General features: G+C 33.8%; 1 protein-coding gene across 2 annotated transcripts in view; it reads left to right on the top strand.

Moving 5' to 3' along the window:
* The window catches only part of LOC143249864 (uncharacterized), an 83074-nt gene extending 71311 nt beyond the window's left edge, over window positions 1–11763 (top strand). The window contains exons 6-8 of one of the 2 annotated variants that reach the window (XM_076500425.1): window positions 4009–4112; window positions 7649–7787; window positions 8798–11427. In XM_076500425.1, the coding sequence (XP_076356540.1) occupies window positions 4009–4112; window positions 7649–7765 (221 nt within the window). In that variant the 3' untranslated portion in view covers window positions 7766–7787; window positions 8798–11427. Of the gene's footprint in view, window positions 1–4008; window positions 4113–7648; window positions 7788–8797 lie in introns of both variants that reach the window. The other variant, XM_076500427.1, reaches the window with a different exon arrangement.
* Window positions 11764–15404: the final 3641 nt, after the last annotated feature.

Below are 15404 nucleotides of genomic sequence, written 5' to 3' on the forward strand. Positions count from 1 at the left end.
ATAGTTTTGTGGCTGGGTTTATTTGGTTTCTTAATATGTTGAGTTTTTGTTTTGTTTCATGTGCCGAGTCCCAGGAAATGTATGATCCAGTATGGGTGATTTTTCTGTGGATTTCTGTTTTGAATTGTTTATTGGTTCGCAGGTGAACTTAATGTTGGGGTGTATTGAGTTAACGTGGTTGAAAAACTAAGTGTGTGGTCTGCAGATGTGAATCCAGCTATTGTATCACCAACATACGTGTACCAGTATAGTGGTGGGTGTAAGGCTGAACTGATCGCTTGTGATTCATTTTGTGTCATAAAAATGTTGGTTAGAACTGATGACACGGGATTGCCCATACTTAAGTCATTTATTTGTAGATTTGAGTTGTTGTATAAGTAAGGCTTCTTTAGGACACTTTTACACCTATACGAACTAATAACCAAACGTCTAACTGCAACGCCTCCTACAATACTGTACCCGTTTATACTTTCTATGTCAACCTGAAGATGACCTAAGAATGGTCGAAACGTTGTTTTCTACTTTATTTTAATCAAAGTTCTAATACCTAGACCAGCCGTCTTGAAATACAGTTTTACGTTTAATTGCGAAAATATACAGAAACTATATAAAAGTGGTTTGATAGTTTATGTTTAATGGCACTTTTGTTTTTATTAACATAATTTCAGTGAATTTTGTGCTTTCGTTTTAAAACTTAAGGTCACAGGTCAGGTTTATTATGGCTGTGAAAGATGTTCTACTAATACTATTAACAGTTGTTTTCTATGAACACATCTTAATTTAAATATATGGAAAAGATTCACTCCACAATTTGTTTGTTTTTTTGAATTTCGCGCAAAGCTACACGAAGGCTATCTGCGCTAGCCGTCCCTAATTTAGCAGTGTAAGACTAGAGGGAAGGCAACTAGTCATCACAACTAACCGCCAATTCTTGGGATACTCTTTTACCAACGAATAGTAGGATTGACCGTCACATTATAACGCCCCCACAGTTGAAAGGGCGAGCATGTTTGGTGTGACGGGGATTCGAACCCGCGATCCTCAGATAGAGTCGACAATACAATAAGAAACATTATGACCTTGTGAGCATCCATATTTAAATGTGTAAACGAAACATTGTGTCCTAGAAAGAGATTTGAAAAAAGAGAGGTGCATCATCATTGTCTGACTACCACTGACAACAACAGCATAAAATCATCATTGTCTGAGTACCACTGACAACAACAGCATAAAATCATCATTGTCTGAGTACCACTGACAACAACAGCATAAAATCATCATTGTCTGAGTACCACTGACAACAACAGCATAAAATCATCATTGTCTGAGTACCACTGACAACAACAGCATAAAATCATCATTGTCTGAGTACCACTGACAACAACAGCATAAAATCATCATTGTCTGAGTACCACTGACAACAACAGCATAAAATCATCATTGTCTGAGTACCACTGACAACAACAGCATAAAATCATCATTGTCTGAGTACCACTGACAACAACAGCATAAAATCATCATTGTCTGAGTACCACTGACAACAACAGCATAAAATCATCATTGTCTGAGTACCACTGACAACAACAGCATAAAATCATCATTGTCTGAGTACCACTGACAGCAACAGCATAAAATTATCATTGTCTGAGTACCACTGACAGCAACAGCATAAAATCATCATTGTCTGAGTACCACTGACAACAACAGCATAAAATTATCATTGTCTGACTACCACTGACAACAACAGCATAAAATTATCATTGTCTGAGTACCACTGACAGCAACAGCATAAAATTATCATTGTCTGACTACCACTGACAGCAACAGCATAAAATCATCATTGTCTGAGTACCACTGACAGCAACAGCATAAAATCATCATTGTCTGACTACCACTGACAACAACAGCATAAAATCATCATTGTCTGACTACCACTGACAACAACAGCATAAAATCATCATTGTCTGACTACCACTGACAACAACAGCATAAAATCATCATTGTCTGACTACCACTGACAACAACAGCATAAAATCATCATTGTCTGACTACCACTGACAGCAACAGCATAAAATTAACGAAATACTTCTGGAATTATTGAAGTTGCTGACGGTGTCATAATTTATTCTGTCACGAAATATCAATTCATTAGAAATTACTTATTGCTCATTTGCTTTATTTATTTTAATACCAAACTTATTGGTCTGTCTACTGTAATACCACATATTGAAATTGTTTTGAAATATAACATCTTACCTGCTTTAAAGTATGGTTGAAATATAACATCTTACCTGCTTTAAAGTATGGTTGAAATATAACATCTTACCTGCTTTTAAGTATGGTTGAAATATAACATCTTACCTGCTTTAAAGTATGGTTGAAATATAACATCTTACCTGCTTTAAAGTATGGTTGAAATATAACATTTTACCTGATTTAAAGTATGGTTGAAATATAACATCTTACCTGCTTTAAAGTATGGTTGAAATATAACATCTTACCTGCTTTTAAGTATGGTTGAAATATAACATCTTACCTGCTTTAAAATATGGTTGAAATATAACATCTTACCTGATTTAAAGTATGGTTGAAATATAACATCTTACCTGCTTTAAAATATGGTTGAAATATAACATCTTACCTGCTTTAAAGTATGGTTGAAATATAACATCTTACCTGCTTTAAAGTATGGTTGAAATATAACATCTTACCTGCTTTTAAGTATGGTTGAAATATAACATCTTACCTGCTTTAAAGTATGGTTGAAATATAACATCTTACCTGCTTTAAAGTATGGTTGAAATATAACATCTTACCTGCTTTAAAATATGGTTGAAATATAACATCTTACCTGCTTTAAAGTATGGTTGAAATATAACATCTTACCTGCTTTAAAGTATGGTTGAAATATAACATCTTACCTGCTTTAAAGTATGGTCTACTTGTTACGGGAGTCATTGACAAAACTTATCTGTAATTCCGGAAAGCTAAAGGAAAAAAAAAATCTTAATTTGTATGAACCGGCATGGCTAGGTGGTTATGGCCCTCGACTCGTGATTTGGGGGTCGCGGATTCGAATCTCCGTCACACCAAACATGCTTGCACATTTAGCCGTAGGGGCATTATAATGTGACAGTCAAACAATTTATTCGTTGGTAAAATAGTAGCCCAAGAATTAGTGGTGGGTGGGTACCACTAGCTTCCTTCCCTCTGGTCTTATACTGCTAAATTAGGAACGGATAGTGCGGATAGCCCTCGTGTAACTTTGCGCAAAATTCAAAGAAACCAAACCTTTCTGTTCTTGCTAGATTGTTTTGAAGTTTTTATATAGAAGCTGTGTACCCAGATATAAAGTTGTTGCATGCAAAAAAAAAATACCAAATTCACTTTCAATAAAATAGTAATTAATCATATATATATGTATAAATGAATTCCTGACGTGGTTAAGATGTCCTGACGTGGCTAAGATGTTCTCACGTGGTTAAGGTGTTCTGATGTAGTTAAGATAACCTGACGTGGCTAAGATGTCCTGACATAGTTAAGATGTCCTGACGTGGCTAAGGTGTTCTCACGTGGCTAAGATGTCCTGACGTAGTTAAGATGTCCTGACGTGGCTAAGATGTCCTGACGTGGCTAAGATGTCCTGACTTAGTTAAGATGTCCTGACGTGGCTAAGATGTTCTCACGTCGTTAAGGTGTTCTGATGTAGTTAAGATGTCCTGACGTGGCTAAGATGTCCTGACATAGTTAAGATGTCCTGACGTAGTTAAGATGACCTGACGTGGCTAAGATGTTCTCACGTGGTTAAGGTGTTCTGATGTAGTTAAGATGTCCTGACGTAGTTAAGATGACCTGACGTGGCTAAGATTTTCTCACGTGGTTAAGGTGTTCTGATGTTGTTAAGATGTCCTGACGTGGCGAAGATGTCCTGACATAGTTAAGATGTCCTGACGTAGTTAAGATGTCCTGACATAGTTAAGATGTTCCTTACTGATTTTGTCGTTTCAGTAACTCCATCTGACAGTCAAGAAGTGTTGCGTAGTCCAGTGAAGGAACACCCTGAATCCCCAACTAAGCCCCATGGATCTTCAAACGGTGAAGCTGGACTAAAGGTACTTCATTAGCTGAAACTTGCTGAAAATTAAACAGAATATAGTCAGATACAATTCTCAATATATTTTTAACTCAACCAAAAGTGCTTTTAAATTATTGATATATATTCTGGTTACTGATACATCGAGGGACTTATTGGCACATCTAGGTTATCCAGTCCGCTAAACTAGACTGATAAATAGAACACTCGAAGTTAATCCTTTCACGTAAGAAGTTATCAAGCCTTTCTTTAGATTCATTTAAATTTACTGTATTCATTACATTTGAAGAAAATCCATTCAAGAGGACAACTGCCCTGTTATAAAAATAAACTGAAAATGACTTCAGCTTAGGAGTGGATTAACAGACGGTCCCGGGGCTAAATTATTCTACTGGGTTTATTATGATCACGACTAAAGCCGAAGGTTAAAAAAACAGAAAAACAAAGCCTCATACTGGGCCCGGGGATACAACCCATATAGCCCCCGCCGTAATTCACTCCTGCTTCTACCCTGCCAACATTTGGGTCCCCTATTCCCACTGTTAAATATGAAAACAAACGATGAATCAACATTATTAATTCACTTTACAATCTTAAGCACTTCAATCAGCCCCACCCCCCAACTCTTCTTTTTTTTTTCAAAACAATATCAGAGATTTCAGTCTCTCCTCGTATAACAACCACTTCATCCCTGACACCATTTTGGTAATCATTCTCTGAACCCTTTCCAATAAATAGATGTCCTTCGTAAGGTAAGGAGCCCAAGACTGAACACAATGTTACAAATTTGACCTAATAAGTGACCTTTACAATGAAATTATAACCCCTTTAGACTCGTGTTCAATATTTCCCAACCGCTAGCAACAGAACATTGTTTGGATAGCAGAAGAGATTAATCAATCAAAACACCAAGACTCTTCTGATCCATACCTCTTAACGTTATTTCCATCAAAATTATATATATAATTCAAATTAGGATATCCCACATGCATTAACTTGTATTTATTATGATTATAAAATATCAGCGGTTCATTTACCCAACTGATAATAATTTGATAAAGCATCCTCCTAACATGATAACAGTACTCCAGAATTTAACATCATCAACTCACTTTATTCAACCTTCTTCTATCTCTGTCGCTATTGTAAATCAAAAAGAGCAAACGTTACTAATTAGTTCTAAAAGATCCAACTTTTAATCCAGAGTGACTGAACTTCGTTTAGTTTTTATATCCAGTGAACCAACCTACATCTACAGAGATAATTTTTAACAAACCTTTTTAAGTGGACCTTGTCAACTGCTTTCTGAAAATGCAAATACATCAAATCTACACTCTTACTCTTAGCTACATGCGCAGGAATTTCTTCAAAGAATATTCTACCTAGTGATACCATGTTGAATGTTCAGAAAATTTTAAAGCTTCGTTAAACAGGGTTGGCTCACGTGCACATCGAGTGGGCTGGTGCATTTGATGCATTGTTAGAAATTAATTTTAAATTTTGTTTTATTATCCAGTATCCATACGTGATATTTCCCGTCTGTTCTCTTGTTGCCATTCCGATCTTCTTGTTAAATGTCTTTGCAAAGCATCTTTTATCAAACTGCCAAAATATTTTTCCACCACGGGTGTAAGAACAACAGGCAAGCCTAAAATTTTTGTCATCTCCTGTTGTAAAGAAGAATATCATTAGTAAACTTCCAGTCTTCTGGCACTTGCCCACTATTTGAGGACGTTTATCTCAAGATGCAGTCACCAATAGGACAAAATTGACCTGTTTCAGTAAAACTTAAAATGACAACGAAATCTTAGGGGTAAACTAACTGGCAGTTTCATTGAGTCACATAAAAACTTGCACTAATATTTTTATGTACAAAGTACATGAATGCAATGCATTCACGTAGACATGACCAACACAGTATCTAAGTGGAGTCGCATTAAAATCAACTAATAAGAGATTCCTTTGGATTTTTTAGAAATGTGTTATTAAAACTTGATGTTGAGTTTGTAGGAAATATTCCAAAGTTACTTTGTATAATGAGTGTTATTTGATTCCAGTTTATTCAGTTACTTACTTGTTTACAATATAATGACATAAGAACTCTAATTGGGTGTATTTTAAGTAGTGCAACACCTATGTGGCACAGTGGGTAAGTCACGTAGCCTCTGATTTGTTATTGTATTTTGTAGTACAGTACTTATATGACGTAGTAGTATAAATAGTGGCTATGTCACGTACTTTCTGATTGGTTGTTGTATTGTAGGTAGTACACTATCTATATAGCACAGTGGTATAAGCAGTTTTTCGATATAACTTCACTATTTGCTAAGTCACGTTCTTTCTGATTGGTTGTTGTCAGTGATATTTAAAACCTTCCTCCACTATATCAATGACAACGCCTTTAATATCTAAAGTTATTTTATTTGCATCATGATTAGCCTTTTTTTATACGTTGTCCTTTTTCCTAAGTCGACATCTAATTACAGTTTCATTTTTTATGAAATGCCCGTTAAAAATTTAAATCTGCGATGAACTAAAGACAAACTTTAGTTTTCGTCAAAATTTCCAAGAAATTTATATTACAGTTAGCGCCACCTATCCTGTCTAACTGTACACATTAACGCGATATCAGTTTTTACCTACACAATTTCCTCTAGATCAAAATAACTCAAAATGACATCTTTACACGGCTTCTCATACACTAATGAGTTAATGAAGTTTGTGTATTGTTTGTACAAACCACAGCTTTCTTCAGTGAGGAATGATATTTTTAAAACGTTCTTGAACTTTAGAAGGAAGTTTCTTGTGCTTCTTTAACCTGTTCTTCAAGTTACGTCTTGTTTAACATTTGTAGAGGACTAGGAAATTGTTATACTTTGGTTTGTAAACGTTTCCTGGTGGGATAGGTTCGTTATATAATTTTCATTCCAGAGGTGAAAATGAATCTGGTCGTCATGTTAAAGTTATATTCATGTGCTAGTCTTTTCCAAATTCCTGATAAAAGTATGCTAATACTTTCTGTATTTGGGATTGTGAAGAACACCTAAGAAGACGTGCTCCAGCTATGTATCTGGAAAACTTGGCCATTATAATGTGCGTTCTGAAGATTGTCTTGAAAGTGTGGATATAGGAATGTTCGTCATAGTTCTTTCCATGTTCCAAATAGTAGACCCTTATCAGGACTTGCAACATACCAGAGTTTTGCCCTGCAAGTTTTAAGATATGGTTAAGGCACTCGACTCACAATCTAAAGGTCACGGGTTCAAATATCATCTCTCAAGATGCTCATCCTTGCAGCCGTGGGCGCGTTATCATATGAGGTAACATGTAGCCCAAGAATTGGCGGTGGGTGGTGTTGCCTAGCTACCTTCCTCTTGTCAATGTTAGGGACAGTTAACGCAAATAGCCCTCGTGTAGCAGCTTTGTGCAATACTAGAAGACAAACAAATAATGTTTCCAAAACAATACCTTTAAGTGTCATCATACTTTATGTGACTATATAACATAAATGGAACTAATAAACAGTCGTGTTCACAGAACAACTTTGTTTTTCAGAGTGGTTTTGAATGTGACGTAAATGGTCCTACTTCTCCGACAGTTATTATTACAGACACATCTGGTACACGTTCTCAGTCCAATGGAAAATCGCCATCTTTGCCTACCCAAGTGTAATGGTGCCTACAATTCTTATATGGTGAGACACTCTACAGAAAGCTTTATTTTTTTTTTTTTTTTTTTTGTAATTCATCCGAAATTACCTTCTTTATACATGTAAGCTCTTTTTAAGAATTTTGAAAACATCATGACACGAAATAAATGTTAGCATAAGATTACATATAGAGTGTGTGTGCGCGCCGTACTTCCCTCTTTCCGTTAAAACTTGACTTTTGAGAGACTATAGGAGACTAAAAAAAGACACTTCTTTATTACAGTAAGTTATGAAAGTGGTTTTACAGTTCTTTAGATTATCTGTGATTTCTCATTTCGTGGGATGAATATCAGCATCAGGTTTATCATTTGTCAGAAACGTTTAAAACTGTCATCGTTTCGGGTAACGTTATAAATTCATGACCTCAGTTATGTGTTCATAACGTCATAACCATAAAAACACAAACGTCTCAGGGGAAAAGATGTCACAAAATCGAAACACTGGCACGTTTTCAGAATTTGGGTGTTTTATTATCCTAAAGGTGGAGTCATTCACAAGTTTTACACCATTTTAAATGTATCTTTTCTATTCCATGGCATTCTTCACATTGGATAAACATCTAACCATGTTAGACCCCAAAGCGGTGAGACAGTAATAAACTAGTTATCACTATATCTTCATTTCCTTTAGTTGTTTCTGAGATTTGAATCTCGGGTTCTCTGAGCCTTTGTTAATACTTGGATTGCTGGTTTACATGAAATATGTGACAGTTTATTTTTACTTCTTTAAGTAGTTTGCTTCTACGAGGGAGTTTTCCTGTTAAGTGTGGAATGTGTCGTATTAGAAGCAACGACTTTCCAGATACACGTTTAATAGATCATAATTAAAGATAGCTGTGGATTAATGTTTTTTTAAATCTTCAATTAAGAAAGTTTTGTATTCTCTCCACTTGTAAACGTTAAATTGATGTTTAAAGTCGTACGTGTACAGAATAGACCCACAAGGTAAAGTGGTGTTGCATGTATAGTTTGAATCATTTTTTTTTTCTTTCTCAGGTTCCTTGAGCCAACATCGGATAGCTGGAAGGGGATTTCACTACTGGAAAAATGGATAAAAACTCAGCCAGTGTTTTTTTCAAGTTGCTTTACTGGATGGATATTCTTTCAAGGTCTTGTTTACCATGCCTTTTAAAATTCATTCCACATTGCCATTAAAAGCTGTGAATGCCTTTAATCACTTATTTTACTTTACTTTTAACGCAGAATAAGCTGTTGATAAACCACTCTATGGTGTAGGTTGGTACTGTTTAAATATTATAGTCTGTAGCTAAACAATACAGTAACTTACTAATGTTCTTAAAATATCTTACTGGAATTTCAAAGAAAAATCTTCATAGCTTCAGAATTCTGTTTTCAGCGTCTTACAGTTGTTTCCATTTGTTGTTGTTTTATACTTTAAATTTTCTAAACGTAATATATTTATTTGGAATCTTACTAGGGATCAGACTAGTCTACGGAAAAAAGTAAATACATTTCTTTTCTGTATTTTCATAAATTTTTAACTCCGGTTAAAAACAAAAATTATTTTCCCAAATTTGATTAAAAAAATACATTTTCAAAAACCTGAAACACTACTCTTGTTTTAAGCTTTTGCTAAGTCTATTAACATATTGTTATTAAAAACATTAGGTTAACCAGTCAAGGTTTTATACAACTCTAGGCCGAAAATCGCTTGACAATCCCATTTTTATTTGTTTAGTTCACGTGTAAGGAAAGTATGTTAGATGTGTACCTAAAACTAAGTGTATATCAAGTTAACTTGGACCACATACACTCGGTTATTAAACTATATTTATTCTGTAACTGGGAAATTCAAATATTCTACTGATTTTCGTTTTCAGTACATGTTTATATTGCGTATAAAAATTTACGTTCAACCTAGTTCACTTGCCTCATAAGGTGAAATAAAAAGATATCGATTGTCTTCTCAGTTGGTAAATAAAAGTTTTGCTAACTCAATAAATCACATCAAATAATTTTTAAATATTAATTAGTGTATTTCCAAAGTTATGCAGTTCTAGGTGTTACCCAACCACATATAGTTTTTTTTTTATATATTTAGTAATTTATTTTTTAACAATATTACGTTATGTTCACTGTTTATCAACACAGACAGAATGGGGCAGCAACCATTTTATATCAAAATATCGTTGTACAACATTCAACAAAAAGCAACTCATTACTGATATTAAAATGCAAGCATTTCATTCTGCCAGATATTTCATATGAATAAATACTAACTATACAAAAAGGTCACGTGTGAATTTTCTGTTTATGTTGTAGGGTACAGTTTTATCATGAATCGATTTGACTTATTAAATCTTATTCGCTATTTGAAAAATTTATAAAAAAATTATTAAATGTGTGTCTTCTGCTTTACACGTGTATATAGCTAAGTAATTACGTAGTGATACTATAGCTAATTTATCTTTTTACAACAACTTATTTTATTCGCATTGGAACAACTTTATTCGTATCTCTATGCATTTAAAGGTTTATATAATTGTAGTATTTTAGTTTTTAGATGGATAAATAAATTAGATATGTAAAAAAGAAAAACAACTTGTTAGAGAGAGCGTTTTAAAGTAATCTGTATATATTCATAAACATTCACATTTAACAAATTTAGTGTAGCACGTTACTGTATCTTGCTCAAAACCAAATATGCATTTTTTTAAATCTCTCGAATGCTTTCTTAGTGTGTTAGAATTCAAATGAAAAATTATAGGTTTACGTATTTCACGTAAACACCTTCTGAAAAGTCTGGTAGGTTTCTTTTTCTATTTTTGACTAATAAATTTGGTTTAAGCGATCTATCAGCGATATTTCCAGAAAGATTGATTTAGAATTTCTTAACTTAATATAGTAGAAATTTCATGTGCACTGTTTTTTCCCTCGTGCTTGACAACTACATTGCTGAGATGAGATGGGTGAAAACAAACACGTAGTTTCCTAACCAAATGTTATGTGATAAACATTTAAACATTGTGAATAATTAGGAAACAATATATTTACTATATGAAGAACATCGTATTTTGGTGGGCACGCTTTTGTTAACGTAATCTTGAATTCTTAGAAGTTGTGCCGATAAATTAATTCCCTTTGTTACGTAAGACATTTAGTTAGTTATGTAATGGAGAATATAGAATCTTTTTTCTACAAGTGTTCGTGAACTAAAACTGTGGTATAGAGCATAATTGTTAACTTTCTGTGACATGGATGACTTTGGTTCGAGTATAAATTAGTTTTCTCAAAATTATTTTATGCGGAATAAAAAATAAGGAGATACAAAAATATCAGGTTTAACAAATTGACGTGAAGGTTTTTTGTTTGTTTTTTTACTGGTTAATTCCAGAAACTGCCTTCTTTGACATAGTATTTTTAACAGCGTCGACCTGAAAGTCCTCTAAGCAGGGCCGGGCCTTGGGGGTGGGCGACGTGTGCCCCACCACAGGGCATCAGAATCAACATTATAATTAACTGTTCTTGTCAATTTCACAGGGGAAGGGTGTCAAATATACAATTCGTACAGGCCACACTTTTGCTTAGGGCTGGCTCAATCTCTAATTTTAACTTTATGTGTCTGAGCCCCCACCCTTTATTACACATGTCTATTTTATGTTTTAATTATTATTTAGTAAACCTGAACATTCTTTTAATAGAAAATTTCAGTATTTTATAACAAAAATGAATTTTCATGACATTCTAAAACTTTATCATATACAAGACACACAGGAAATTTCATGATTTATAATGTTCACCAAAATTTATTGAATTTTTCCAAATGCTGAATCTTTTACACTAATTTAAACTCGAGTTAAGCAACATCAAAATAAAATATTGCTTTTAATGAGTTTTTATTCTTTTTTTTTATTGTAAAGAAACTTTCACCTTTATTTATGTACTCGAGAGTGGAGTGGAAGCTGTCCACTCACTATTTTTGGATAAACGCCTATGTTCCATACTTTTGTCATGATTGTTATTCGTCTCGTATAGTAGTTTTTGGAAGTTTTTTAATTTCGCTATTTTATCTCGGCTTGGGTAACACTTTACAGGTCAGTAATTATATTTTCTATAGATGTCTGTCTAACCCTGCCTGTGTTTCATCCGTGTTTAGACTATTTTAAAGCGCGATACAATTTACTCTTTATTGTGGATGTTTACCGAATATTTTTTTTATTTCCCTATAGAAAACGGAAACTGGACTTAGCAGTTAAGCCTATTATGTATTAAGCCTAACCCTTAAACGTTACGGTTAGTTGTCACCATGTTTAATTCCTTATAAATCTAAATGTTTTTATAAGTTAAAAGATTAAAATATAGTGAATCATTGGCATATGGTTCGAAGAAAGGCCTTTTTTTTTATTTTCTAGCCAGAAAAGTGTGTACGACAGAGGCATTCTGTGACCACCAGATGGTCAGTCAGTAATGCCAACTGTCAAGATTACGTTGTAAACGTGTTGTTGCACACTATGCTGGTTGCTGTTAATTTTGAAATTGTGTCGACCAACAAAGTCAATTTATGCACAATAACAACATCAAACTGAAAGTATGTAGAAAATTATCACATCAGTTTTTTGTTTGTATTAACTTTTCAGGTTCTTGAAGAAATCCTAAGCTAAAATTTACACACTTTTCCAATAACAAACAGTTCATTCAACAAATCAACATTAACACTGACAGCATACGGGACAGATAATCAAGGAAAATTACAATATATTCGTAAACAAGAATTGAACAGCAGTGAACAATTCGTTTTCTTGTTTTAATTAAGTAAATAAGTCAAGTTGATCATATAACGAGGGTGCGGATCGGTTTTATCCTTTTTAAAATAACTCTAAACATCACAGCTGTAACAAATAGTTTTGTCATGGCTAGCTATTTTGAAATAAATCGTCATATATGTACGTTATCTATAGTATATTATGACTATTAATATTGTCTTATTGAACTTATCTATCCAATTTAATAAGTGGTAAAACATGTAGAATATCAATGTAACGTGTGAATTTGCGTTACCAGTTTTTGTTATTGTTTTTTACGGGGGGGGTATATTTAGACCACCAACCGTATTGAATAATTAGGCTACTTTGTATTGGTACCAATTGATTATTTTGAGCTTTAGGCCTATCGTCAGACTGGCCATCAACGTGTTGAGAATCTCCACCACTACTGAGAATATGCGCGGCTTTTGATTGGTTGCTGTGGGGTCCCGCAGTCTACGAGGAACACTGCGTTTCTATGACTATCTGAACGACGTAGTGTTTCTCTGAATAAATTCTTCAATATCTTATTTTCACCAGCTCATCCTTATTTAAGGTATTCGATTCGGTTGTTCTACGTCATTACTGGAAATATATTTTCTGTGTATCTGTTTCAACCTTAAAATTAGAGAATAATTTTGCACAGTTTCTTCTTCAGTATTTGTACTGTTCAAAATGGTTAAAATCCACGTAGCATTGTGCGTCGGTACAGTTCTCGTGTTTGTAAGGAACAAACTGTTCCATTATACGCTGCTCAGTAGTAAAATAGAATCATAATTTTACTTTCAAAAAATATTTGACTAATATCAGTTACGATGATTCGTTTCGTGCATTATAAATATTAAGTGAGGCACCCGTACCCTAGACGGAAGTTGTGTAAATTCATAATTAATGAAAGGTTATCTAAGTTGTTTTCTTTATATATAATTTTAAAAAGTCTATAAAAACAACAAAACACAAAATGTGAAACCGTAAGTTTGCATATATATCTTAACGTACCCAACAACCTTTCCTGCCAAATTTAGTGAAGATCCATTTACAGGGATAAAGTAGTGGTAAAAACCAACAAAAAATACTCATATATCCTGCCCTGCGTAGTATTTACATGGATATACAACAGACAGCACTATTATCTTTAGATAGATGGCGCCATTGCATTTGATCCGCGTGAGTGGAATCATGACGTCTATCTGCAACCTGAGAATGGACTAAAATAAAGTTCTCCATAACGGGAAACGGAAAAATCATGACCCCTATTGCAAATCTAAATGTACACAGGATAAACATTTCGCGAAGTTAGGGGTTTCGCATCGCATAATAAAAACGTTTTTCAAGTATCATGTAAGTAAGAGTTCCACTATAGTTTCATTTGAATAATGACACACACTGTTTATTTTCTTAAAAAAAAAAACATAGTCATGGGCATAGTGTTTGTTTCATGAATGGTGGGTGTATGAGATTAGCATGTCGAAATATGGATTTCAGGCTCACCAGAAAATAAAAAGAAGTTATGCCCCACAATACAGGCCGAGGGTGCGTTATAAGAGTGAAGATTAAATCCCAATATTCGATAGTAGCCCACGAGTTAGTGATGATGTTGACCAGTTTTCTTCTCTCTGTTTATTCAAAATTGTCCCCGCTGGGACAGCGATAAATCTCTGGATTTACAACTCTAAAATCAGCCGTTCGATTCCTTTCGGTTGACACAGCAGATAGCCCGATATGGATTTGCTATAAACACACACACACATTCTTCAAAATTATGGGCAGCTAGCAAAGGTAACTCTTGAATATTTATGTAGAAGTTTTGACAACAAATAAACATAAATGTGGAAGTGGTAGTTCTTTTCATATCTGCATAAACAGGTCATATGGTTGAATGATATTGCTGTTAACACGTGAATTGGGATGAAACCCTAATTTCTGCCTATGATGCAAGATAATTTACAATATTAAATATATAGCATAAGAATACTACTAAGAATTAAGAGAGGCAGTAACAATAAATTAGAACGATTTTCATTGGTCTGTTTGATACCGTAAAGGTGTGGTAATACAATGCCACACCTTCTTTGTGTTTCATACTGGAAGTAAATTTGTGCCGATCTAAATTTTTATTTCTTAATATTTAAAATTCTGAACCGAGATGTTTGTTTCTGGAAATAAAGTTATTCAATCTTTTATTATTATTTTACCAGTCGTATAACCATGTGTTATATGAAAGTATATATAAATATCAGTTGTCAAAATGTTTCGTGTTATGTACCTACGTATATGAAACTTAGGCTGTTATTCAGGTTTACCAGTATGGTTTATTTTCAGGACACTCGTGTTGTAATAATGTAAGACTATTTTTTACATAAACTGTAATGTTGTAATGTCTCAGTAGTTATTGTGTTTGACTTTTGCTATTTAATTTGACTACAAGTCATAAATTTGTTTAATTACCAACAACTCATAAATTTCTGACATACATTGTTACTGTGGTTTTGAAATCGCTATTTTGTGTAGCATTTTGTTGCTCTTTGTATTTGTGTGTAAATTTATTAATACATTTTATGTTAGTTTACAAAATGCACATCTTTAAAAATCTATCAAATGAAACGTTATGATCAGAAATATAATCTGGTTTGGGTTAATTAAAACTAATATGTATTCCCTAAAATAACTTATATAATCATATTCGTTCTTCTGCACTACTAGGTTTTATTTGTGTATTCATTCTTGACATCAAGTTGTCTTGATTTATACTACGCGATTCATGTTTATTTCGGGACCAACATTTCTTTCTTTGCAATTAGCTCACCAAAGCTGTACTTTTATACCACTGTATTGCACGT

This window comes from Tachypleus tridentatus, chromosome 4, assembly GCF_004210375.1.
Source record: "Tachypleus tridentatus isolate NWPU-2018 chromosome 4, ASM421037v1, whole genome shotgun sequence".
NCBI lineage: Eukaryota > Metazoa > Arthropoda > Merostomata > Xiphosura > Limulidae > Tachypleus > Tachypleus tridentatus.